The 27,950-nt window shown below is 38.1% G+C and overlaps 1 protein-coding gene and 1 long non-coding RNA gene across 3 annotated transcripts in view; one reads left to right on the plus strand and one right to left on the minus strand.

Moving 5' to 3' along the window:
• LOC141792057 (uncharacterized) overlaps positions 1–3,228 on the minus strand; it is a 71,663-nt gene extending 68,435 nt beyond the window's left edge. Inside the window, exons 1-2 of the long non-coding RNA XR_012598345.1 lie at positions 3,149–3,228; positions 2,447–2,573 (exon numbers count right to left, since the gene is read on the minus strand). This is a non-coding gene — a long non-coding RNA (uncharacterized LOC141792057). The remainder of the gene's footprint in view (positions 1–2,446; positions 2,574–3,148) is intronic.
• kcnip1b (Kv channel interacting protein 1 b) lies at positions 461–27,935 on the plus strand. Of its 2 annotated transcripts, none has more exons than XM_074672819.1 (8): positions 461–1,279; positions 22,814–22,938; positions 23,646–23,715; positions 23,805–23,875; positions 23,977–24,084; positions 24,177–24,281; positions 24,674–24,736; positions 26,422–27,935. In XM_074672819.1, exons 1-8 carry the CDS (start codon positions 1,192–1,194, stop codon positions 26,467–26,469), a joined length of 678 nt encoding a protein of 225 aa, XP_074528920.1. In that variant the 5' UTR covers positions 461–1,191; the 3' UTR covers positions 26,470–27,935. The 2 variants fall into 2 exon arrangements, with proteins under 2 accessions (XP_074528920.1, XP_074528921.1); XM_074672820.1 differs by lacking the exon at positions 461–1,279 and adding an exon at positions 16,062–16,411.
• The last annotated feature ends 15 nt before the right edge of the window (positions 27,936–27,950 follow it).

A 27,950-nucleotide genomic window follows, 5' to 3' on the forward strand; every position in this document is an offset into this window, starting at 1 on the left:
TGAATAAGTTGCATGACTGATGTCACACTAAGCTGTGATGGGACCTAATGCAAATAAGCAGATTAGAGCAGTGACAATGTGTTTAAGTACATCGTAGGATATGTCAAAGTGTTTGTTGATCTGGTTTCATTTCTAAGTAAAAATGCAATGAATGGTTGTTCATTTGAGAAAAAGAGATATGAGAGGAGGATGTTGTAGTAAAAGCAGGGTAAATTAATTAGCCACAGAGATTTAGGCTGTTGCTTAAACCTCAATAGCCCATCCTCCTATTGTTACACCTCTGTGTTTACTTGATCATGCAACTGTGTAAGCTCTAAAAAAGGTAGAAGACAAAGCATTAGTCAGGCAGAGAGTGAAGAAGCACAAAAACACAGGACAGGAGGGAGGGAGCACAGCGAGGGGAGGGAGGGGAGGAGGAGGAGGGAGGCGGGTACAGTGGTGGCTGCCGGCGCTCTCTGCAGCACAGATCTGCTGAGAGCACCAGAGCTCAGCTCCTCCACAGACCACAGCCGCAGGGCTCCCACTGCAGCTTGGAGTAAAACCCAACACATACAGGAGGACGAAGTGTCACAGCTGCTACCTCACAGCACCACAGGACACCGAGGAGGAGGAGGAGGAGAGAGGGATTCAGCTGAGAGGGGAGGTCAGAAGAACTGGAGGAGATTTTTTCAGACGTGTTGAACTTGAAGAGCCAACAGCTACTCACTTTTGGATTTCTTTCAAATATCTCTTGTTGGTCAGTGGAACTCAGGAAAATTTTTAGAAAAGTTTGGATTTTTTTTTTTGCTATGAAGCATTTCTGCCTTTTTGGCAAATCTTTTACTGTATTGATAGCTGCCTCTAAACTTAACCACTAAACACTTCTGTCTGTGGGCGTTTGAGCATCACTTTCAGACTGAGTAAAAGGCACTTGGTTAAGTTAGCAGGGACTCATGTGTAACTAAAGAAAGAAAACCGATACTTTTGTTTTTAAGCTACACTACAGGCTGTGTTTCTTCTCCACAAGGATCCCCTCTGAGATGTCACATCACAATAGCTACTGAGGCATCATTTTTCTTGTCTCCCTCACACCTTAAAAGTATTTCCTTGGAGGACACTGCAGAGACTTAAAAAGAAAAAACTTTTAACTCTTATCTAGAAATTTTTTGGAGTATCAGCTTTTCTTTGGTGAAGCTCTGTCTGTACTTCAGGATGGCTGGCTGTACCAGCCGCTGCAGACAGGGGGTTGTCAAACTAATCCAGTCCCTGCAGAGACTGGTCTCAGGAACCCTCACCAAAGGTATTTGGGATTTTTACTGTACCATGCATGCCCTTGTACCTTTCTCTGTTTGTGTTGGATCAGATGCAGCATGTTTTTAACTAAGTGTCACACCCATAATTTTCATTCAGAAGAGGATTTAGAATCAAAATCAACTTCTTTTCCTACAACTTCAACTTCTTCATCTTTACTTTGAGACCTTTTAGTTTTATCAGTGCTACAACATAAAACTTTCCTTCCATTTATATTTTAAACTGTGTCCTTACTCAGCTCTAAAATACTCTGATACTGACAGTGATGGTTAGTCAGAGTCAAGATTTTATTCCCAGATTCTGCCAGAGTCTACTCATCATCCTCCAGTTTCAGCTGACAATCCAGATCAGTTCAGCAGAAACAATGCCACAGTGAGGCTGGAGTTCTCAAAAGTCCTTTAGTTTGATCTTAAAATGCAGTAAGTCTTGGTGTGTTTGCCAAGAAATGCAAACAGAGATTAACATTTGTCAAACTGGGGACACTGGGATGTTATTTAAAATAGTGCTGAGCCAGTTGCAGCTATATTTAACCACAGGGCCAGATCAGTCAGAGCAGGTTGCAGTGTAGAGGCTCTTCAACATTTTGACCAATTTAACAAAGAGTTTGTTTTGTTTTCAATAAATATCTCAATTTCATTAGTTTGAGTTCCACATTCATATTTCACATAATTTTTGAGTTTGACATAAAAGTTTGTACTTTGTAGGTTTTTTTCAATCAATCAAATTAAACAATAAGGAAAGACAAACAATTTGGTTTGACTTTTTAAAGTTCCACTATTAATGTTCACTCTTAAGATACCAAAGTTGAAAAAGAAGGGCAGGCACACACTGAGCGTTTCATACCTTTTAGAGTTAATACATCAAATTTTCCTTCATTCCATGAAATGAAACTAAGTGGATTGAATAACTGTTATTTCAACTCAAATCTGTCCATGGTCATGCATCGCTTACAGAAAATCAGCTGTAATTAAAATTTATTCAAAATATAACTTAGATTATCATGCCCAGTGTCTGCATCAACAATTATTGATTTTTTTTGTTTATAGCTTGAAATTGTACCCACCATAGATTCCCCTCATAAAGTCATGGGTGCAATAGTGGTAAGGAATTCTCCTCTCTTTGCATGTTAATAAGAGAGGGTGTGCATATGAGGTACCTTCACTTCAAATGATTTGTTCTTTCTTGATTTCCTCCATGCTCTGGTTGAAAGCTTAGGGATGAGGTTGTGTAGGCGTCATCTGTGCCCCGGCTGTAGGCAACAGCTGTGCTGCGTTGTAATGCACCTTAACACAGAGAAACACAGTATCAAATAAAATGCGCCATTCACATTTTCATATGACTTTAAAAGAAACACTTAAATGAGTTATCCTGGCCTCTTCAGGGTAAAAATTTAGCTTCCAACTAATTTTTTTAACACAACTTTACAAAACACTTTACAAAACACATACAAAGTAAGTCTGGTGATGTTACATACTCTCTGTCATTTACAACTTATGCAGCATTTACCTTACATAACTTTCTTGGGAGAACTATGTATAAACTCAGAAAGTGCTGACAAAAACTTTTCAGAGTCAGAAACAGTTTAAAGACACAAACTGTACAAACAACAGTACAAAACACACCACAATATATCCGAGTATGAATCCTCTGTCGATACATAATGTATTTTCACTCCACACACTCCACAGGGTTTCCTCTCTGACTCAGCAGGGGGGGCAACTCCACACAAACATTAGTATTCTCTGTTTAACTTTCTACAGACTTACTCACAAAGTTACATAAACTCTCTCCTGAGACACTCGACTTGTTGGGAGACTGTTGCAGCCAAGGTTTACTGGAAAAAAAAGCGACAACATACCTTGCGGGTGGATGAAATGCAGCAGGTTACGAGACGCCGTCCGCATTTCCAGTAACTGGATTTGCCATGAGTTGCTCAGGTACCCGGATGAAAACAAATCGATCCGAGAATTGTGATTTTAACATATGTTCAGACTTGGAAAATTTTAATTTAGCGTTTCAGTAATAATAATAAGACTAAGAATATCTCTAGCAAAAAATGCTGTTTAATTTTTTAATGGTGCGTTTGTAATGACATCACGATTTGGGGAGTTACCCGGATGTGAGGCTACATCGGAGGTAGACGAACGTAAACATTGGATGGACAGAAATAAAATTGCGTGGCAAAATATAATTTAAATTATTTAATGTGGAAAAACGCATGGGGAACACTAAATTTATTGTGAAGGACTTATCCAGCAAAAACAAGAGTGAGATTTTGACAAATTATGGCTAATAAGCAGGAGAGAACCAGGAGTTGGCATTTTTACCATCGAAAGGTATGAAAACATAGGTGTTATTTTGATGGCGTTTTTTTTTTTTGTTTTGTTTTTTTTGTTTGTTTTTTTGCTTGTTTGTTTGTTTGTTTGTTTGTTTTTGGAGAGGGAGGCTCACTTTCCGGCACTTTAAAAAACCGACCAGTCACTGAGTCTTACTTTTGTACTATTTATTGCCATGAATTACCTCTTAATCGAACGTATACTCTATAACATAATATTTTACTACAGTGTGATTTTAAGATGCTATGGACAGAGAACATGATGTACCTGACAGGAAATGCTGTGAACAGACTCAAAAGTTGAGTTTTATGACAGATTATTGGAAATCCTGATAGAGCTTAGCTAGCCACAATGTTCTCTGTTTTTTGGGCAATTTTTTGCACTCTTCATTCCTTTTTTGGTTATTAAAAGCATACAAGATGTTTTTTCTCAATACGATCAGTACAGAAGAAACGCTAATTTACCATTTCGTGCAACAATAATCCCAAATACCTGTGAGCCCAATCCCGTTCTGTTGTGAGAGTGCCTCCAACATGGTCAAGCTTGATTACGCCACATAAAAACACTATAGATGTAAGCATATCATACAATTCTTTAGGACCTATCACTCATAAATGATCTTTGTTTAATCTCATTACAAACAAGGAATTTTACGTTTTTGATTATAAAACACTCTTTGCACGTCAACTTTCAATGCATCACATACGCATTAACCTCTTATTGAACACACCTTTGTGTTAGAAGTCACTGACCTGGATTTTTCACCACTTTAGATTTACTTTCCACCTTAACAGCGGAAGACAAACGCTGAGTCACCATGTCAAAGAGCAACCGCAAGTAAGTAAAGAAATATTTAAAATGCACTTGTCTGCTCCTTTCCTCACAGAGTAAACCTGGGGCATGACAGAAGTTAAATTTAAATCAAAGTGTATAAGCATTAAATGTTGAAATATTTACACTGCTGCAGGAAACACTTAAATTAAACTCTCACTGTCAGAGTGTGTGTGTTTAGGGTTCTTTTCACCAGTCTGAAACCGTTTGCTAAATTAATTCCCAGGAAGGGAATTTTTTAAGGGTGATGAAGTGCAGTGCACACAGAGCAACAAAAACATCATACAGCAATGTGAAAAAAGTCCTCATAAACTTTCTCTTGAATGCTTTACTCTTAAAAAAAACATGGACAAATTTTTTACTTTCTTTTGGATTTTAAGGAACACTTTCTAAAATAAAACTAATAAAATCTAACATCAAACAATCTGAACACAAAGTATTGCCATTTGTTAAGCTTTTTTAATGAGATGATAAACTATTTCATGACATTTGATAAAACTTGCTGATGGATAAACTACTTTATGTGCAGTGGCTCTCTCAGCTGCTGTGCTATTCCAGAAATAATACAGCCTACTTACACTTTGGCTGCATGGGTGGACAATCTAGGTCATGCAGTGCAGCCCCATATCTGATAGACTGTGTATTATTCATCCTTTTGTACTGTAACAAAGGAATGTGAGGGGCTCATCTTCAAGTGCTTGGAATAATGTACCAAAGTGAATAAGAATCATATAGACACTGTCCTGTGGTCAGGGCAGCGCCCCTATAGCTGGTGTATATTTATCACTAAGGAGAGCATTTTTGGCTTTGTTTGCATGGTGTAAGAGCCTAAAAGCTTTCAAATTACTTTTTCAATAACACAGGTTGGGGTGTTTTTCTTATGTTTTGTCCGCAGCCTTTTTTTTGTTGTTGATGTCAATTATCTTACCCTCAGCAGCCTGACAAAATGATGAGTTGAAATGGAGAGTGAAATCCATTGAACATTTAGTCTGTCGATGTTGTGCTTCTCTGGAAAGTTTACTGCTTCACCCCTGATGTCCTTATGTGCCTTTGTGATTGCGGCAAAAGCCCCGACCTTAGGTTTACCTCAGGTTGAGATGTTTGTGCATTGAGCCGCACAGGGACTCTGTCTTTATGCACTCCTAAAACTTAATGTCACTGAGATAAGCAAGCGCCTCCTGTCACATTTACTAAACTATAAATTGGCTTATATAAACCACTATCATCTATCATTGCAGCTCTCAAAAAATACTGATATACTATGATGGCTTTCTAATGTAGTCCAACAACTGTATTTATTTTCAAATATATACTGTCACAATGAGGAATGCAAGGTTTGATGTATTATAAGCAGGTGAGTATGCAGATGGACTCATACAGGGTAAAACAAGAACTCATCTTTAGGCCTCAACATTGGCCTGCTTTACAGTTAGAGAAATATTTAACACAACATTTTTAATCAAGATCCAAACAGCAGTGTTTCTCCACTGACATTCTCAGAAAATAACAGTGGTGCCTGTATAAGATCCTCTTCCTTGTAACTCTATTGCTGGTGTTTTTCTTTGCCAGTCAAAGCTGGTAGTCTCATATTTTGATATCACCTGCTATAGTTTTGGCATAACAATAATAAAATACAAGCATTTTTGCCACATGGACAACAGAAAGAGGTGAATATTAACCTTATAAATACTGTGATATGGCTTCAGCTATCCTAAAAAAAAGTTGTAAAGAGGGTTGCACAGAGAAAAACATTAAAACAAAAATTAAAATACTTAACACAATGCAAACTCTAATTTGTTTTGATTTTTTGTAAAGAAGATGATTTGGTAATTTGTCAATCGGTGTGCCTGCTACAAATTTTGAAGTTGCTCATTTTACATTGTGCATTCACTTGAGGATTAAGATGCTTTACTATGTAATTTATTACGTGAAGTCTCATTTAGAAGTAGTTGATTTAAAGCAAAAGCATATCACATTGACATTTGAAGAACATTTTTAAGCATGAAGGCATGCAGAAACAGAAACAGCTGATCTGGTTGGTTTGTACCATATGGCTCTACATCTTAGTTTCTTCTGAGTGGATGTACTTCTGCTCTAGTTTGAACCTTTTTCTGCTCAATTAACCCCTAATCATGTCTCAGGAGTATTGTTTCTGCTCCACTGACTGAGCAGAGAACCTGTATGCTATCGTATGCATGGAAGAAGACATGAAAATGTGCACACACATGCATATTCAGTTTCACTCACGCAACCATGTCAGGTGTAAGTGAAAGAAAGTTCCTCATCTGCTCACATATCTACTGTTTGGTTCATATGCACATCTGGTTTAGTGCTCTGTTAACCTGTTAGCTGTCTGTTAAGCTCTGAAATGATGTTCTTGTGAATAAGGAAGCATGTCAGTCATTCAAAGACATTAAATGTTTGGATTATTTAAAGACCCACCACTGAAGAAGTGTCATTGCTTTTTCATCCACAGTCTTTTTTCTTTTCTGTGAATGAAAAGAGAAGCCTGAAGATTCTGGTAGTTATTTCAAAGCCATTGAAATGATGCATAAAATAACTTAATGCTGTGTTAATACTCACGAGCTGAGCTTAAAGAGGAAAAAACATGTTATAAACCTCTGCAAGTCATTTTCAAACACACGTTAGCTGACAGTGATTCATTTTGGCAGCAGGGGTTAATGAGCAGTTAGCACTGACATTGTTTTAATTCATATATGAACATCTTCTCAAGTTACTATATGAATTCAAGTACTTTATGAATTCAGTCAAAAAGAAAAAAATGAAAAGCTGTAATCAGCACAAATTAACTTTGATAAACAAATTAAAACTTGACTTTGATTGTTACTTTAAATGATGCTGCATGGCAGACAGCTGAACAGACTGACTGACAGACCAAACAGACTGACTGAGGCACTGTTCTCATTGTTAGTGTATGCTCTATCCGAAAATTTTGGAACGCTTTATTTTGCAGTCAAAGAGTCTGTTTGTTTCCTCAACAGACTCAGCGGACAGCAAAACAAACGAGAGAAACTCACTGGTCTAAGCTGAAGGCATAGAAGCACATTCACAATGTGCTGCACCCAAGGACGGTACAAAAATTTAAGGACCTTCTCACAGCAAGATAAAGTGTTGAAATATTGTTCAGATAGAGTAGCACACATACATAGACTTTGAAAAGTGCTGTGGTTGGAGTTTGTTAAAGTTATGTTAGCTGACCCTCGGGTTCCCTGACCCCTTTCTAAATGGCTAACACCCCTGCTATCAACAAGTTCTTCATACTACCCTACTTCAAAAAGTACAACTAATGCCTTTAGTGAAGTAATTTCACAACATTTGCCATTTAGAAAAAAAAGCTAAAAGCTACACCATAAGAATGTTTTCTGATTAGCTGCAGTAGCTACATTTTCTCTCTGAAAGAATTATATAAGGGGTAAAACAATGAGTATTCATCCATCAATGCTGACATCACGATATGTATGCTCTTTTTTTGGTTTAGTTTTTTTTTTTATATTGTATTTATAGAATAGAATAGAATAGAATAGAATTTTATTGTCATTGTAACAAGTACAACGGAATTTAAGTCATAGCAGCAATCAAGAAAACAAAAGTAAGAAAGTGTATAGAAAGCGCAAAAAGGTCCATAAGAAAATAGATGACGACAGCTTGTCCATCATTGTCCAGTTCAGCCAGCCTCCACCTCCACAGGGTCCAGGACTGAGCTTCTTCAGCAGTCTGTTCAGTCTCTGTCTCCTGGATCCTGTCTGCTCACAGCAGGTGAAGCTCTTCCAATGTGGCGTTGGTGTCTGATATTAGCTCCATTAGCCATGTCTGTGATTAGCATGATGCTACTCTGCCCTCTGGTATTCCCTCTGTTGCTGGGTTAGCATGGTTAGCTCGTCCATCTTATTGGAGATAGATCTTACGTTCCCAATAACGATGGATAGAAGGACAGGTCCATGTCGTCACTTCTTAGCTCACACCTGAGAACCAGCACGTCATCCTCACCTTCTTCTCCTCACTTTGTGGGAAGACATCAGGCCTTGCACCAGTTAGCATTGACATGCTACAGCCTGCTTAAAGCTGATTTTACATTTAAACAATGTGGCCATGGTTACATGTAGGATCTCCAGACAAACACAGGAGAAAAAGTAGTAGTAGGTGTCCATCACCAACAAATACAAAGATTACGACAAAGAGACGAAAAAAATTACAAGAAACAGACAAAGAAGAGAGAGCTGCAAAAGACAGCCATAGCCAACAGGGCAGCGCCTAGCAACGATGTGATGGTATGATGATGTGATGATATTTATAGGCTGAATTAAGATGAAATGTAGTTTATCATTTAGCATTAGCCCATAGGCTTTTTATATTTGTAGCCTGCTTAGTCTCTGCTTTTCAGAAAAATCGAGTTATTCAAGAGAACCAAGTTAAGGAAGAAACTGGGCAGAGTTTGAACATGAGTGCTTGCAATATATTGTCCACATTAGTGTCTTAACACAACTTTTTCATTTGAAATTCAGTTCTGCAGCAAAAAAACAAAAAGATGTGAAGACATGCCCCATGCCCCTTGCTGCACCCATCCCTCTCTGTGTCTCTGTCAAAAGTCACACATGTCCTCTAAGTGCATAACCTTGCAGCAAGTCACGTCACCCCACACTGCAGTTACAGCCTCAGATCTACGGTCCTTGTGCTTGTATGAACTGTACCTCAACTATAACCACCACTACTCTGTTTGTTAACCATTCTACCAAAATATTCTCTTCCTCCTACGCTCTTTGTTGTCTTTCTCTCCTTCTGCTGCCTTAAAAAGCAGTAGATTAGAGCTGACAGTTTGTGTGTGTGTGTGTGTGTGTGTGTGTGTGTGTGTGTGTGTGTGTGTGTGTGTGTGTGTGTGTGTGTGTGTGTGTGTGTGTGTGTGTGTGTCTGCTTTTAATTTTTTACATCACCTCACTACACGCTTTTATGTAACCGTCTTCTAGATTTATTTTTATCTCGTGCCCCTCTGTGTTTCTGATTCTTCACGTTCATTTTCTATGGTAAGTTCTTTTTTTGCAGCCAAGATATTTACATACAGGATTCCCCTTGAATAAAAGTCAGTGCTGCAGGGAACAAGCTTTTGATAGATGAGTGATGTGAAGTATTGTAGTAAGCCTCCACAGATACAGCCCACATGCTTTCACATATCATACTGAGTTTATTCTTGCTCATGCTGCATTCAGTCAGGGGCGAAATGAGCCTGCAGACAATTCAAGCTGCTTACAGTATGAAGAATACTGTGCTCTGCTGCCACCTGTTGGTTTAATAACAACATAACACTCAAATAGCATGAATTACTATGTACCATCACAAAAAAACAGATGTAAAGAGCATGTGATGGTTACTTTGGTCTGAGCTGGCATGCAGTCGTAATCAGTTATCAAACCATAGCACATATGCTTAAAGTTGGTTTATGTTTGCATGTTTTAGCTAACTTGAGTCTCTGCTAACATTGGTTTTATAACATCATGGAGCATTTGGCATTATTTTTATTTGAACGGTTTTCTCACTGAAAAGATTTAAAGTTGAACATTTGAAGCACACAAGTGTGTGAAAGAGTAAAAGAGAAAATTACACAGCTTCTTGTCTAAACTAACAACTTTTTAAAAATATTTTATCAAACTAAATTTTACATTAACCTTCAGTTCAACTCAGGGGAAAAAATTGTGTTTCATAATTTTTTTTTTTTTTTCATTAAAATAATTTTTCTTAAAAAGATTTTATGAGTTCAGCATTTTCAATGACCAATGTAGATCAGTTAACATTGGTATCTTACTGTTAATATTAAAAATCTACTCCATATGATAGTTTTGTACTTAATAGATGAGGTCTAATCTTTTCAGATTGTTGTATCATTTTTTAATAAGTTGTCATGGTTTTCTTCCCCCCCAAAAAAGAGAACTGATTGGACAACTGGATCGTAATGTTGTTGAGAAGGAAGATTTGATTAGTCTCATAACATTGCAGCTTGATTCTTAAATTCTTTAATTCAATTTGTCTCTAAAATTCTACATTGTACTTTTTACTTTGTTCATTTATCTAGTTATTGAAACCTTTGTATTAAGAAAAAATGTGGAACTTGGTATTTAGTTTTCATATTTCTGCATATTGCAAATACCCAAATCTGTTACCTACCTACTTAAAAAGTACTTATATACATATATGTACAATTTTTGCTATTAAAGATACATTTTAAGAAAATTAAGGAAAAAAAATACTTTTTTTCTATTATAGTAGCTCGTATATACAATATGTTTCCATCACATGCACACTTTCTATAATTCATGTGTTCAGCAGTGCTGGATACACCAGCTCATCGTTCAGCCTCTTTCTCTTTCATCAGATTCATGTTTCCCACAGCACAACCTGTTCTTGTATGGAGCATGCAGGTTAAAGAGCACTGTCCGGCATCAGAGGAGAAATAATTTAGTGAAGGAAGTCCTCTTACATAACTGGGTGAGAGAAAAACATGTCAGGTGTGAAACTGCTGACTCATGCCAAAACTAAAAAGCCTGCACTTTCCCCCAGATCTGAACAGACATTTTTTTTTTTTTTTTTTTTTGTATCACGACTTTCCCCATCTCTTTCATTTTTCATCTGATGACACAAAACTTTGGGTGTGAAATATTTCATCATATTGGAAGAGCAGGGTGTGTTAGATGAGTGAAAAACAAAAAGAAGTCTCAGTGTCTTTAGGATTTGAGTATCATGAGTTTTCTCGTAATTATAAAATGTTTACATCATGATTGACCTTTTTTCTAGTGGCATTAATAGGCTTCCATACATGCATATTAAATTAGAATGGCTCTAAATTAGCATGAATAGGAAGTAAACATTGACTCATCTTAGTTTTACAGTTCAGTGTGCGTGCTCAGCTCCTCATTGTCCTAATGTGTAGCACAGTTGTGACAGTGCCTGTGCTCTGATTTGTGGAGCGAAGGAAATGGTTAAAGGATAATGAAGAGATGATGAAGTCCTGGGTGCTCGTCATCGTGCAGGCTGATATGATTCAGAGAGGCAGCTCCAGATGGCTAACATCTGTCAGGGGGATTACATCCAGTTACTTATAGTTATCTGAACTTTACCCTCCATCTGTAAGTGTGTGTATGTATGAGTGTGTGGAGGGATTACTTCTGTTTCAGATAGGAGGAGTGGAGAGGGGAACAGCTGCGATATCATTCAGAACTTATGTTTCTTTGCTGACATAAATCACTGCCTTTTTGAGGAATGTTACAGTTTTCAAAGGAGAACAACAACATAAGGTGAAAAAAAACATTCCTTGATTAAAGTGTGATAATATTGAGAGCCATGTGTAGTTCTGATAAATATACACCTCTTATGTGAAGTGCTTTCAGAAATGTTTATTCAAATGGCTGCTGATGAGCTCTTTTTTAGCATTTCAACAGCGACACAACCTACTGCTCAGTGTCTGCACTTCAGCATGAGAGAGGTGAGTGTTTTCAGTCTACACAGAGCAGGAGTGACGCAAGTTCCCATGGCTCACACATGAGCTAAATACACCCTGCTTAATTAAACATGGATTTGGAATAACTGTGACAAATCCACACCTCTCTCTGCTGAAGTGAGTGAGAAGAGGAGGCAGGTGGAACTACACAACAGATGCAGTTTACTTTTCTTCTGTACTGCCATAGCCTATAAATAAACATTTTGACCATTTTCTTCTACTCAAAGATTTTAGGCACAAAAATAAATGAATTAAAAAAAAAACTATGACTCTAGCTTTATCTGGGCTGAAATTTAGCATGTAGTTGTCAGTATGCAAAAACTTGCAAAATCTGCAGTTTTCTAAAAATCCCCGGATGTCCAACTGATCCAGGAAAATTTCTCAGTATGCAACAGACTATTTGGCATACTGTTTCCCACAATGCACGGGTCTAATGCTGTTTGTCTTTGCAGGTGACAGGTTTTAGGGAATTACTGTTATTTACTGGAACTAATCAGCATTATCACAACACTAACGTTAGACAGTTCGTGAGATGGAAGTAAAGTGATGCGAAGAAACACCAGTAAATCTCATCACAAAAGATGTGTTTACTTCTACAAATTCATTTGCCCATATAAATCACTAATTCACTTTTTAAACCATGCATGGTTTATAAAGAAGTGTTTTTTCATCAGCTGTAAAAAATGAAAATCTCTTTTAGATTTATTTGCAGTAAACAATATAACTTTTGGTGTAAGATTAGAACTCAAGTATGATGATTCTGTGTGATATAATTAACAAAATAACTAAAAGGAGATCTGCCCATAGATTGTTTTGAACATTTATAATAAAGGCAAAAAACATCATTTGTAGCTCCGCTTCTGAAACCTGAAACCAGAGTAGTATGCTACAAAAGAGACCCAACAGAACAGTCATACTTCATACTACAAGCAAAAGCCGTTGGTAGTATGTAGTAGGTGGTTTGGAAAACAGCCTTAAAGATGCTATGAGGAGGATCTGATTCAATTACACTCTCTTGCCACCTTGTGGCCAGGACTCTCCACACACTGTCATAAATTACTTTTATTGAGGCGTGTGTTTTGTTTTGGTATTAAATTGAGATTGAATCGAAACAAATTTTCTTTGTTCAAGACAACTTTTTACTGGATACAATGCGCCAAGGTAAAGGACTCAACAGTACAGTTACTTGGTTCTACGATTCGAAACAGGACATCAAGCCAGCTATACATTAGCCCAGTGCTCTGACATATCTGTAGGCTTACGTGACAAGAAGTGAACACTGTCAGTTTGTCAGTAGTTTAGTAGCCATTTATATTCAGTGTGCAGCTGGCAGCCTGGTGCTCTAAGACATGTCCTCAATGTGCAACGTTAGTGAATCCTGGTTAGCTATGTCCTGTCAGTCATCTACCAAGCAGAGCTAACGTAACCTCACTCTTCATTTTATTGATAGACTCTCAAGTTTGAACAGACCACTGCAGAATAACTGCTGACTGTGGGTTGGAATGAACATTATCACAACCAGTTTAGCCCCTGTTTTATAAAGTGATACAGCCCAAGCTAAAGGCTAATAGCTTGGGCTAAAGGCTAAGGCTATCACTACCAAATTAGTCACAGAAACCCTTTTTAGCTGAGAAAAACACAGATCTCACTTCTAAACTGCATTAGCCTGCGTGGTGTTGTCATAGAGACTTTGACGTGCCATGAATCATTATTTCTTTTGTTAGTTTTTTTTGGGGGGGTTCTGTTTTTGTTTTTTTGTTGTTGTTTTTGTTTTGTGTGTGTGTGTGTGTGTGTGTGTGTGTGTGTGTGTGTGTGTGTGTGTGTGTGTGTGTGTGTGTGTGTGTGTGTGTGTTTTTGGTGCTAGCTCTTATTGGTTGGATTTTTGTAATATGGGTTAATTAACGTTTTTTGTTTTTTTGTTTTTTGTTTTTTAAATAAAAAATTCAAACAACATTTCATTTTGAAAAATATGTTTGAATATGAAACTTGACAAACCACAGCCATCTGCTTAGGCACAACACTAAGGATATGGATATGTGTCAGTCAATGTGTGTTTGAAAACTATCAAAAAGAGATGAAAACTTACAAAGTTTCTTCATAGTTTATTTCAAAAGATTAAAGGTAGACGCTTATTTTACAAAGATAGTGTGATAATGAATTATTTTCATGGTCTTTTTGGGGACTTAAATCTACAGGTATAGTGTGACTGAAAGGCTCCTGACATGAACAGCAGTGGAGTGGAGTTCAGACACTGGTTGTGGTGGTTGTGTTGTCTGAGGCTGAGGAGATAATGAAGCAAAAAAGAAACTGTTAAGACTTGAGCAGTGAAGAGGTGGAGGGTTGTCCTCGACAAGGTAAATGAACTGGAAAAAGAGAAGGCCATATTTTAAACAGACGGCTGTGGCGTGATGGGCTGACTGTGAGGCTGTGCTGCAGTGTTGATGGATGGATGAGAACAGCTGATGACCACAGGAGATATAATTCAACATGTGCTGAAGAGATCATCATGAAGACTATAGTCTGACTCCTCATAAATATGGTTTTGATTTTCTTTTTCAGGTCAGGGAAATCTGTTTTGAGATTTCAATCACTAATTTGATGAACAATGGTTAATAATATTTATTGGTCACAATTAAATTAACTGCATAACAGTAAATTAATACTTACTATACAGAAACATAGCCTGATCTTCTGCAGCTGCAACATTAATTAACGTACACATGAGTGCATTAATTATGAAATCCATGAGCTATAACCACTCATCCAGGGAGGAGCTCTTGGCATGAAGCCACAGCACAAACATCTTTATCCATCATGCCCTAAAACCTCTATGTTTAGTGCTGAAAATGGGATGTGCAGTTCATACTTTTCAGCATTTTACATGGTTGAATGCATATCTTATAACTTGTAGCATGGCATTTTTACACCATGATACTGGGCTGGTGCAGAAAAATGATTTTTTTTTTTTTTTTTTTTGTACAACTGGGTGAAGAAAGGAGTAAAACTTTCAGGAAACAAGGCTGAGGAGGCAAAGAAAACATGACAGTGCATGAATTTTTAAAAATGAGAGCAGGTTTCTGAATTCCCCTTATACGGTGAGAGAAAAATGGAGAAAGAGAAAGAGGGAGGGGAATATTTGAAAAGGATCTCTGCACTACACTGTTTATCTGTACAACATGTACAGTAGATCTCAGATCTTCAAACAGCCTTTACCCTCTCCTGAATATTTTTGTCCATTTTTCCCTTTCACGTTGGATGATATTGTATAGGTAGAAAAGGCTATCATAATATAATAAACTCTAACTTCTGCTTCCAACAAGCCTGTTGTGTTTTTAATGCTCAGCACTTGCAGGGGAATAAACATTACTCACTCCCGCTGCTTTGCCTCCCTTAATGCACACAGTCATTTTCTCAAATTGAGGCTGCTGAGCCAGAATACATCGGCACCATTAAACACTCTAATGTTCTTGTTTCTATCACAGAAAAGGAAATCACTCATTCTTTGTTTCCCTCTGCAGTGAAATAAGAAGAAAAAAAGGACAAGGTGTAGTCACGTTGCCTTGGTGAACAGACACATGAACGCTCACAAATGGACAGCAATTACCGCTAACTACATGCTCATTGTGGTACACAACATGCGTCACAGAGCAGAGCACTAAATAAAGTGGTGTGGGACTCATCATCATTAACAATACGGGTAATTGTGTAAGAGAGAGTGTGTGCATATGAGTGTGTGTGTTTGTATTTGTGTGGGAGGTTTTGACTTAGCCTCTTAGCCCACTGACTTAGCCTACTTTTAGGGACAGCTTGTTCCAACATTGAGCTCCAAAATGAGGGGAAAATCTGATTTTTTGGGTCAGTGTTGAGGATTAGTGTTAGTGTGTTAGTCTGCAGGACACAGGCTCTCATGTAGGGCAGCCAAGGGAGCAATAAATAAAGATGTGTCAGCTTCAAATGTGTGTCCTTCACCTGCTGCCTTTCATTTGTCAGTGCTGTTATTACTGAGTAAATTGGTTGCCAGCCCTGCCACAATAACATGAGTTGCATGAGGAGGAAGGGCGTCTGATAGAGGGGGAAAGGCTGACGGATGAATGAAACAAGGCACAGGCTGAGGGGAGTGGCGCAGAGCAGCTTGTGTGAGTGTGTGTGTGTAGAGAGAGAGAGAGAGGGAGAGAAAGGGATCAGAAATCCAAGAGAATCAGCTGAATAAAGAGAGTCGTCCCTCAGTGACAGATCTAAGAGCAACAGGGGGGAGAAGCCCCTTTAAGATTCAGAGGCGTGCAGGCAGCTGAAGACTCGCCGACAGGCTGACAGACAGGAGCGTGGAATAAACAGAGGACTGTTGTGACTCTCTGGGTTTGTTTGACCGGGGCTGGTTTCCACAGTGACAACATGGGTGCAGTGGTGGGCACTCTGACCATGCAGACCAAGCAGAGAAGACCGTCCAGAGGTACGTCAGAAAAACATACAGAAAAGACAAAAGAGCTGGAGAGAAGAGAAGTGAGGGAGATACAAGACAAAGAACATGCAGCTTACTATTTGAATGTACTTACTGTGTGTTTCTGTGCTTTTACATGTGCTTTGTAGATTTGCATATAAGGCAAAAGCTTTTTTTTAAATATGTAACTATGTACCATAAATTTGTGCATTCATTAGGGGGATAAAAATGAATACAGAAGTGAAAAAGAGATCAGTACATATCTTTCTTTTTGTGCTGTTTACTTGCTTTGGACAGTTCAACATGTAACACAAAAAGCCCTCACATTAGTTCAACATACATGTCTGCAATGATGATCAGATATTAAACAAGAAGATCGAAGAAAATGGAAAAAAAGACCTGCAAGTGCAGTCACACATTGACCTTTTAGACTGTAATTGCACAAACATAAAAAGTAAATTAACCAATACTTTATTTAAAAATGTGGAAAGCTTGATGTTAGACTTTTCATCAATGAAAATGCATTTATATTCACTTCAGGAAGAGGTAGCCAAATTGTTAGAGGATTAAGCGACAGGAGGTGTGAGCTGTGAGCCATAGCACGTACTGTGTTCATGATGGAGAGATTACAGCGTGCCATGAAGTAGGATGCCCTTGAAAACAAGCAGAGAGCTAAAATCACAGCCTCTGACTCTGTGATTATACCTGAGCATGAAGGTGTGAGAAAGTGAGTGGCAGAGAAACCAAGAGGAGGACGAGGGTTCAGGCGTGAGCGTGTGTATTAACAGGCAGCTCACATATCATACCTCTCCCTCGCCTTATGCTTGAGATCCTCGTCGTCATGGAGACTGGGTTATGGGGCAAAGGAGGAGAGAGTGAGTGAACAATCCTCAGTCGGGATGGATGATGAATTCATGGCAGATAAAATCCATGAAGCGGCAAAGCAGAGCAATTACTCTCTGAGGTTGGACCTTACACCTTACAAGACGAGGGTGAGGGCTGGGGTTTGGTTCTTACCAAGCTGAAATTGAGTCTTCCTGCTTTTTTTGGATCAGACTTTGACAGAAATACATTGAGAAGGTCTTGTTTTGCTTTTTTTATGCAGCTCCATTAAAGTTTGTCTTGTGTTGCCAGCTGAGCAGAAGTAGTCAGATAAGATAACACGAGATAGGTAAGACTTTATTGATCCCATGAAGGAGCTTTAAGTATCACAGCAACAAGGGCAACACGCAGGGCAGAGAGGGAGGTCAAAGCAGTCAACAATGAAAAAAAAGAGATTTAAATGAAAAGAAATCACAAGTTTGAACAAAAAACAAAGGTTATTGCATTGACCAAAGATCAGACACACCAGTAGTGTTCCTGTTTTATGACAATAACAACTAATATTACATGAAAATGGTCAAAGATCAAGAATTACGCAATTCCAGTCGACTTCTTAAGAATTACAGAAAACTTACATCAGATAATGACTTTTTGCCTTACTCTCTTAAAACGTATCATTTTAACACTTTAAAAGTTCTTAAAGTCAATATGAGGTGTAAAGATTACACATGCAAAAAGCAGTACGCTTGATCAATTTGTACCTGTTTACAGCCGTAAGATAGCAAGACAACAAACGCTGATTCCAGGAAGTTACTCAATTATTCAAATAAGATAAGATCTGTTACCAGGTAAGCGGGAGAGTTTCTGCTTGTATGGTTTAATTTGGACAAAGTCAGTGTCATTTATTAGTGTTTGCACTGTTATCACCATTGGGTTGTTACCCAGATGTGCAGCCATATTGGAGATACATGAGTGTAAACATTGAATGGACAGAGATAGAAGTGCAGTCAAAAAATATTTGAAAATGATTTTTAAATGATTTTAGGGTGACAAACAAATGTTGAAAATGCACAGGACATACTATACCTTGTTGAAAAGGGCTTGACCAGCAAGAAAAAGTGAGAAATTGTGGCTTATAGGTTGGACAGACCCATATGACACCAGAGTTAGTGTTGTATGGAGACCTTTTTTCCACTCTGGTTCTAAGATTATAGGGATGATCTTTAAAAACCTCAAAACAAGAAATAATAACAGCACATTTCTTCCCAAAATATTTTCTAAATTGCATTGTTATGGGGTTTTTTTTTTTTTTTTACCTCCACCAAGGAGGTTATGTTTTGGGGAGAGTTTTTCTGATCTTGATGAAATTTTCAGGAAATGTTCAAAATAGGATAAGGAAGAAGTGATTAAATTTTAGAGGTGATCTGGATCACTGTCTGGATCCAGGAGTTTTTTAAAGAATTCTTTATCATTGCAGGATAGGGATGTTTTCACCATATGTGTAACTCCACGATAAATGGTCGGATTGCTTTGCAAAACAATACAAGACAAGGTCGCCATAATTTCTTGACAGAAGACATTTGAGACATTTGACAGAAGTAAAAGTATGATTCAGAGCCTGGAAATATTCTGGGTACTAAGATCCAGAAAATGAAATATGTACCGGGTCATCATAATTTTCAACACTGTCAGGTAACAAATTATCGTACTAAGAGTATAACATTAAAGTAGGACAGAAGTGTTGCGTGACAATCACATTATGCTTGGCGGAGATCTGTGCTCTCTGAGTGCTTTTCTAGTTTTTTTGTTGCAACTCTTTTCTTTCTGGCCACTTTACAAGTGTTTCCTTCAAACAAACATGGTATTTATGACATCAGTGAACACTCGAGAAGCAGGAGCCGTTGATACTTTGAATGCATAAGACAGGAAGGTTACTGAAACATTGAGCCTCAGTCACATCATTGTCAGCATGAGTGTCTGGAACAAGAAATGCTGTGAATGGGCTTGATTGTTCTCCAAACTATTGCCTTTAAAATCCTGGTGGAGCTTCACCAGCACTTCCACAATCTCCTCCGCTCTTCAGACAATTGTTTGCACACCTGATCATTTTTGGTAGTCGAATGTAATTGAGATGTGTTTCTCGGTCTGAGCAATTAGTGTAGTCAATTAGTGTGGTCAAAAACGTAGCTATGATTTACTATTTTGTGCAACAATAACCCTATATATATATATATATATATATATATATATACATGTGGGCTCAATTCCATTCTATTGTGACAGTGCCTCCAACATGGCCGACTTCCAAGCTGACTACATCACGTGAAAACACTCCCATACACCTTCTCTAGCTCTGACTGAGGCTTCCCACACACCAAAGGATTTTCACCTAGATTTAGAGCTTATTTTACCTCACTCTGCTATTAGGAGGTGTGACCTATTTAAGACTCATCATAACAAACTATTTGTCCAAATCGTCCTCAGATGCGAGGCGTCAATGCAACTGTTTTACTGCTCCTGACTGTGTTTAATATTCAGGATTTCTAGTTGGGATGCCTCAACAAAATACCTCCAGTTGATCAATCAGAGGAGCAGAGTGAGAAGTGCTATCAATGGGGTGTTACAGCTCATGAGCGTGAGCGAATATTATGTGGTTTTATTTTCACACACTGTATAATTTCCCTGGTTTTTGTGGCTGCATGGCAGAATACATTACACGATGGCCAGCTGACAGTGTTGATCACCCTCTGTGTTTATCCTGTGAAGTTATGTTTGACTTCACAGTCAAGAGAGCTTCTGTGAGATGTCATGGTTGACTGAATCATCACTGCCAACATAAAGTGTGTATTGTAGAGGTCTTAAAGAATCATGTAGCATGTGTTGTCCAAGGATTGTCACCTTTAAAACATGTCTGAAATGTTTCTGAGTTCTCCCACAATTTTAAAATCTTTGAAGATCTAACAAAGTTTAGCAAAACAGGATGAACAGGTCTCTGTCCTCATTCAGCTCTTCCTCTAAACATATCCTCAGTCCTTAGACAAGACTTGAAACCGGGTTGAACCAGGCATCATTTCTGCTTTTGAGAATAAATGATTTTTGTTTTGGAGCTTTGACCAATCAGAATCAAGTCCTACACATAGCCAGGTAAAGATAAGCTAAAGGCTCTTGGTTGGAGTGTTGCCTTCATTTTACATACATCATTGTGTGATGAATCCTTTCAAAACACCCAGTAGGAAATCAAATGACATAACTTGTCAAGCCTTTCCTAATTGTTTGGATAAGCCTCCACGATGCATGATGGTAAAAAAGCACAAAGCTTCTCTTCGATCTGTAGCATTTTGTTTATGTGACCTAAAGCGTTTTTTAATTTGAGCAGTGTGACAGATCTGCAGTTTGTCCGTAAAACCACCACCTGACACTCCTCTAATTATCTCCATCCTCTCATCATGTAACATGTCCTTCTCTGTACGCGCTGATGAATGTTTATGTGCACAGCAGCTGTTCCCCGGTTACATCACCTCCTCCTGCCTGTCATATAAGCATCAACACTGGACTCCAGTATTTATTCGTCTATATGTGGAAATCGTTTAGTTATAATGTGGTTAATCTAACCTTTTTATTACCAATGAGCTTTTAAGCCCCCTGGCACTCCAGAAATCGTGGAGACTTGTTGACATCAATCACAAAATCAATATGTCCCCTCCACACCATGCTACACTGGGATCAATATATCAGTTTGCCTCTCACTTTCTCTCTTTTTAAGCCCTCGAAACATATTGTACAGTCCTCACCTCTTTCCTTCACACTCCCTCTATCGCCACGTCTCACCCTTGTCTAATCAACACCTCTTCTTGTTTCCTTTTCTCACCTTGTTTCATTTCATCTGTTCCTGATCACACCGTCAAACAACACCTTTTTCTTTATTCTTTATGCTGTAATGTTTTTTTGTTGTTGTTTTAATCATAAGGCAATACATGTTTCAATTTTGTTTGACACAGTTTTCTTATCCAGTTGATTCTGTTAAACCAATCACGGGTCATGTTCATCCTGGTTGTCTGTCACCATAACAACGGGAGGCAGGGAGATCAAAACAGGAGCTCAGAAGATTTGGGGAGGATTGAAAGGAAATAATACACAACCTCATATGATGATAACTGACGGTGAATATAGAGAGTACAACTGTGCAGAAAGGCTCAGAATAAAATGTACTAAACGGGAAAATCTTGTGGAAAAAAAATGTCTCTGAATATATAATTTTAAAATTAATCCTGTAATCTTACCAGAATATTATCCCTCTGGATTATTCCTGCAGACTTAAATGAGAGCAGATCTTTTGTGGTGGCCTCTTGAATACTATGTATAACCTACATAGTTGTTTGATCTTTATAAACACATGTAAAAACATACTAACAAGGACCTTTGTACATTGACTGTAACTGAAAAATAATGAATTACAAACAAATGAGCCTGCTTCCAAAATGAAACCAAAAGCTGTTATGCAAATGCAGCTAATCTCAGCTTCAGAACTTTTCATTGTAATCAGTCAAAGCGTAAAAGTCGGGCACCAATTAGGTTATTTGATCCAAAATTACTAATTAGGATAGCCTCTGGCAGATGATTTATGATACAGTTCCAGTGTCGAGGATTAATCCTGACACTGCTGCTGGAAGGACTGAATAGGATGAGTCACCACCGCCGTCCAAAACGCCTGAAAGCATTATATTCATTTAATCTTCTTTTCTAAAAGACTGACTGAGCCAATTGATGCAGCCACCACTGGTACAATGCCTGTTTGAACAAATGCATGAGTAAAAATGTTGATTCATTGAAATGAGTGTGGATTTAAGCAGGATCTAATGAAAATCTGTGTTAAAAAGAAATCAATCCAAAATATCAGATCACCTCATAAAATCAAATATACTGCATTTACAAAACAGCATGTGTGATTGTGCTACCCTGACACACCAATGTGAGGCTGCAGATATATTTTATGATCCCTAAGTGCTCCCTATTAAATCAACATTTTTTTTCCTGAGGGTTTGTCTCTAAAAGAAAGAGCAATAAACGTTTCCACATTGCTCTTCTGTTTTCTCAGATGTTTGCTCATGTGATGTTAGTGGTCTCACTGGTTTGTGCACTCTGTCCACTCTCAGTGCCTGGATGTTAGTGTTGCTAGTCCTCCTCGCCTACAGCACGACTGTACCTCCTCACATCATTAAGCACCATCCATCTCCACAGCACCCGATCCTGAGCCCCATGTCCCCATTAATAAAACCCCTCATCTCCTGAGGGCCGATCTATTTGTCAAACACAAGTAGCTCCTTGCAAATCCATATTTTATCTCCCCTTTTTACCTTGATGTGATCCTCTCTCTGCGTTATTATTCTTCCGCTTCGCTTGCCGCACAAGCATTTTTTTCTGCAGTCTAATCAGATGTTCAATATCTTGCAGGCTTTCTGAAGCTTTGCTGACTTGTCATATTGCTTTGTGTTCAAAAGGTGACAATGATGCTGAACAGGGATTTTACATGTCTTGGTTTGATACTATGTACTAAGTATTCTGTGGGGATCTCTCTCTTTCTCATGTCTGCAGATAAGATAGATGACGAGCTGGAGATGACGACGGTGTGTCACAGGCCAGAGGGTCTTGACCAGTTAGAAGCCCAAACCAACTTCTCCAAACAGGAGCTGCAGATCCTCTACCGGGGCTTCAAGAATGTAATCACACTCTATTTAAATAAATTCTGCAATTTCAAAATGGCCCCGTTTCCACCTGGATAAATCTTCTGCTGCATAGCTGTATAGGGCGTTTTAATGCTAACATTGGCACACTAACAAAGCTACCTCCAGTGATAGGACCATTTTGCTCATGCCAGGTAGTTACAGGCTAATGCTAACTTTGTTCATTGTTGTAATGTATTATTATTGTTGTTGTTGTTGTTGTTGTTGTTGTTGTTGTTGTTGTTTATATTATTATTATTATTATTATTATTATTATTATTATTATTGTATTTTATGCATATCTTAATTAATTCTTTGCTTTAGCATGCTAGCATGATCCTAATAAAAATGCCCTCGTACTGATAGCAGCTGAGAGCTAATGCTAACCTTAGTTACCATGTAATTTTATTGTTTAACATTAAAGCGTGTTATAGTTGGCAAAAATAAAAAAAAATAGTTGGAAAAAATTGGGGAAAAAAATGGTTGGAGCTGGAATTGCTATAAGAAGACACCGATCTATACAGAAAAAACACCTCTTACGCTGCCAGTATACTTTAGCTAACACGCTACCTTCAGTTTGTACTGATTAAGAGGCAAAGAAAAAAAATATATATATTTTTGTTATAATTATGAAATTTTCCAATCTTACTGATTTCTTCTATCTACATCATAAAATCCATGAGCTGTATTTTTTTTCATCACAGGAATGTCCAAGTGGCGTTGTGAATGAGGAAACATTTAAACACATTTACGCACAGTTCTTCCCTCATGGAGGTAAAGTGAAATGCATGTGATATCTGTCATTGCTCTGTTGAGCTTTGCGAGAACAGCAGATCCTTTACAGTCATGTTTCTGTGTTACAGATGCAAGCATGTACGCACATTATCTTTTCAATGCGTTTGACACCACAAACAACGGCTCCATTAAGTTTAAGGTAAGGTCACAGCCTTTGTGCATTTTGGGCTTTAGCTTGTTACATCTATGTGCCATGTTGCTTTGAGAATCTGACTTGATCTTCCTTTTATTCTCTGTCAGGACTTTGTGATGGGCTTGTCTACACTGCTGCGAGGGACACTGAGAGAAAAGCTGGAGTGGACGTTTCACCTCTATGATATTAACAGAGATGGCTACATAAACAGAGAGGTGAGACTCTTCTGCTGTCACAGTGCATAAAGTTTAATGTACATTATCTACTTTGGGTGTCACACCTCAATGGGAGTCTCTTCCCCTTTCAGGAAATGACTGAGATTGTGAGGGCAATCTATGACATGATGGGAAAATACACCTACCCTGCTTTAAAGGGGGACGTCCCACAGCAGCATGTGGATGCCTTCTTTCAGGTAAAGATTTAAATTAAAAAGATGAATACAAAGAGTTTTCTTCTCATATTGCCCTAACTTCTGCTTTATGTACATATTTTGTATTTTTGGTTACCGACATATATTCTACAATTTTATATAACACTTATAAAGTTAAAGACCACCTGTAATATCACTTCCTGCTGGGGCAGAATGTTAAAGTCAGAGCTTTAAAAGGTCTTTAAAGTGAGTTTTTTTTTTTTTTCAATGTATTCTTCACTTCACAGTGTAACCCAATTTTTCTACAGCTTCTGCACACTGTCATTTCAATATGACCTTGCACACAACAGGTTTCCACAAATTACTTGAACAGGTTTCCAATAATCTAAAAGCTTTTTTGTTTTGTTTTGTTTTGTTGTCTTTTATTTTCTCAGAAAATGGATAAAAACAAAGATGGAGTGGTGACCTTGGAGGAGTTTGTGGTGGCCTGCCAGGAGGTATGTTTTGCCTAATGTCTGTATCCTAAAAACACATACATGTATTTTTTTTTAAGCATTTAAGATATTGCAGTGGGAGGAATACAGAGTAAAAAAACTCTTTCTCAGTTACTCTGGGGTAGTTGACTGATCAAATATGGCCAAGACTTGTTTCAAGCACAAATGTTAAAGGGGCTGTGAGGAGTTTCTAAGTGATCTTAAAAAAGTCTCACCTCAAGGTATATGCCTGATTGTAATCCATGCTTTAAAACAAGATTACCTGCACCAAAATCAGATATTTTCAAATGGTATTTCTCAGCTTCCCAATCAGGTTGAACAGGATTGATTTACAGTATGTTAAAGTCCCCATGACACAACCCTGAACACTGCTAACGAAGTTTAGCAGGGAGAGGAGGGATCTGTGTTTTTATCTCCTAAAAACAATTTCTGTGATTTATTTTGTAGTAAAGGTGGAGACTGGTGCTAGACTATCTAAAAGAAAAACTACTGAGGAGCAGAAGAAAGCTAAATGGATGAGTGGTAGAGCAACGGCTAAAGGCTATAACACAGGGGCTAAACTGTTTGTGATAATGTTCATTCCAACCCACAGTCAGCAGTTATTCTGCAGTGGTCTGTTCAAACTTGAGAGTCTATCAATAAAATGAAGAGTGAGGTTACGTTAGCTCTGCTTGGTAGATGACTGGCAGGACATAAACAATAATTACACATTACGTTACGTTAGCATTACACATTACAGACATGTCTCGGAGCACCAGGCTGTCAGTAGCGGTACATATAGCTGGCTACTAAACCATGGTACAAACTTAGTTTACAAAGTTTGCTTGTCACATTTCAAGCCCAACATAACTATGAGTGAATACCTCACCTCGTCACGTCATATCCAGTAAAAAGTCCTCATGAACAAAGTTAAGTAGTGTTACAAAGAAAATCTGCTCTCAATTAATTTTTCAAATCTAACACATGCCTTGGCCAGAGACATTTCTTCCTGACAGTGTGAAGCAAGTACTCATGGGAAATGGAGTCTTTATCACCAGCACTAACACTAGTTTTTCCACAAACTGCAAGTTTTCTATCTGCCTGCTGCATTGTAGCAAGCAGGTGCAATTCTGATTATTCAAAACATGACATGAGGATGTTTGACATTAACTTAATTACATTAATGGGAGAAAAAAAATAAACAGAGCTGTTGTTTTTAGTGGATGTATGTTAGTCTTGATTAATTTCACAGATGATAAAAGTGTGCTGGCTCAAATTTGGGCATAAAAACAGGAATTCAGTTTGAAATTCATCGCTCCTGTTTAAAATGGTGAAGTGCAGAGGAGTCACTGTGAAGAAAGAGTCTGAGTTTAAGCACGTCATGCTGCTGGATGGTTTTGTTTCTATGACAGATGGGCTGATACATTTGTTCAGCCGTGTATATTTATGGTATGAGGACATCATTTGATAGCACTTATTTAGATAGATCTGAATATGATACAAGTTATAGATAAGATGCAATACTGTACCATACTGTGCCATACCACACCATAATACCATAACAGCATATACACTGCTGCTTATGTGAAGTAGATGATGAGTGATTGAATATCACATTCAAGTGGTCAAAGGAGTACAAACATGATTACTGTACACTGATAATTAATTGCATCATTCTGCCCTGATTATTTATCGTTTTTTCTCTGCAGGATGAAACCATGATGAGATCCATGCAGCTGTTTGAAAACGTGATGTAGTGCAGAAGAAGCTGATGAAGACAAAGACAGAGAAAATGAGAGGGCTCAGTGTGAGTGCGTGAGTGTATGTGTGGACGCAAATGTGCAATACCTCCAGATTTCTTCCTCTTCTCCTTCTGTGGTCTGGAAACAACCCACAAAGACTGTACTAAAGAGGATTGCTTTTAGCCTTCCTGTGGAGATTTTCCACTTAAAGTGACTGATGTGACAGACATTTCTCTCAGTCCTGTCTTGAGGATTCACATGTCAGAGAAAAAGATGCTCCTACTGTACATTACCAAGCTGCTCCCTCCAACCAGCGATGAGCTATTGTCCAACCAGCAGAATTTTTTTTCTTTTGCTAAGAAATGTTCTTTTTTGTCCAAAAATTGCATGCTCTTGCAACATATTTTTGGTGTAGCTCCAAAAATTCTTTAAATTTGTAACAGGAATTTGGCCATATTTATGTTTGGTTGCATCTACTGGTTGTCAGATGTGACGTATTTCAAATGTTGAGTGTTGTTTTCACTGTTGCAGCGACCCTTGTGCTTTTGTGTTGACTTGGCTGTTGCTTGCCTGCTGAGTGTATCTGACGCTTATTGTCAAGAGTCTTTGTAAAGCTTACAGGGTTTAACAGACTGGAAAAAGTATAGTTCATAAGTCTTATTTGGTACATGTGTGTGTGTGTGTGTGTGTTCCTGTCTTTTTGGTCTTTCTGTCTCTGTTGGACCTTAGGTTTTAGTGAAAAGTAAGAAGAGATCAAATTTTTCTTTGATATTTTCACTGGCTGCTTTGCTACTTGTGGTCAAATTAATGTGTAGTCAAAAATCTATAAAAGAAATATTGTGAAAAATGTGCATAAAGTGTTGATTATAAGATGAAGTGCCCGCAGAATGAAGATGTAGAAAGGGCTGTGGTTGTCAAACGATTACTTTTTTGCACAGATGATCAAGGTGTAAATGGCTAAAGTGATTATATTGTATTGTACAACATTATTGATCCAGAAACTGATTGGATGTTTATTGCTGAAGCCATTGTTAAATCTTGTATTTGAGCGTGTGGATAATCTTGCAGGGAAATACCACTGTGTTTCAGTGTTAGAATGAGATATTCCTATGACACTGAGGACAGCTCCATCTGTATTAGTGAGCATTTGGTACTGCCGACTCCATCCACTCCAGATCTATGATGTCATGCTGACGTACAGCTAAAGACAGAACAGGGTGATTTAAGCAGTTGCCTGCAGCTGCCTCTCTGAGTCTGGGTGTGTCTAAAGGAAAGCACCACAGTAATAGAAAACCCACTAGGATGTAGTAGTGTAAGCACTAAAATATTCATCACTGTTCCTTTTGCTGTCATGGAGCGGCTTTTTTGCTTTAAAGTACATCAGCGTGACATCACAGCCTCCAGTCTTAGTTTGGAACAGCAGATCTCTCAAACAGGGGTTTTGTTTAAAGCCATAAAAATAAAATTTACTTTACAGTTTCCTTTGATTTTTGTCC

This window comes from Halichoeres trimaculatus, unplaced genomic scaffold (assembly GCF_033239565.1).
Source record: "Halichoeres trimaculatus isolate MK-OKI-2021-1 unplaced genomic scaffold, fHalTri1.1 fHalTri1_scaffold_6, whole genome shotgun sequence".
NCBI classification, from domain to species: Eukaryota; Metazoa; Chordata; class Actinopteri; order Labriformes; family Labridae; genus Halichoeres; species Halichoeres trimaculatus.

Coding starts and splice junctions, on each gene's coding strand:
- kcnip1b (XM_074672819.1), top strand. CDS start 1,192: ATGGCTGGCTGTACCAGCCGCTGCAGACAGGGGGTTGTCAAACTAATC. Junction 22,939..23,645: donor TCTACCGGGGCTTCAAGAAT/GTAATCACACTC, acceptor TTTTCATCACAG/GAATGTCCAAGTGGCGTTGT. Junction 24,737..26,421: donor TTGTGGTGGCCTGCCAGGAG/GTATGTTTTGCC, acceptor TTTTCTCTGCAG/GATGAAACCATGATGAGATC.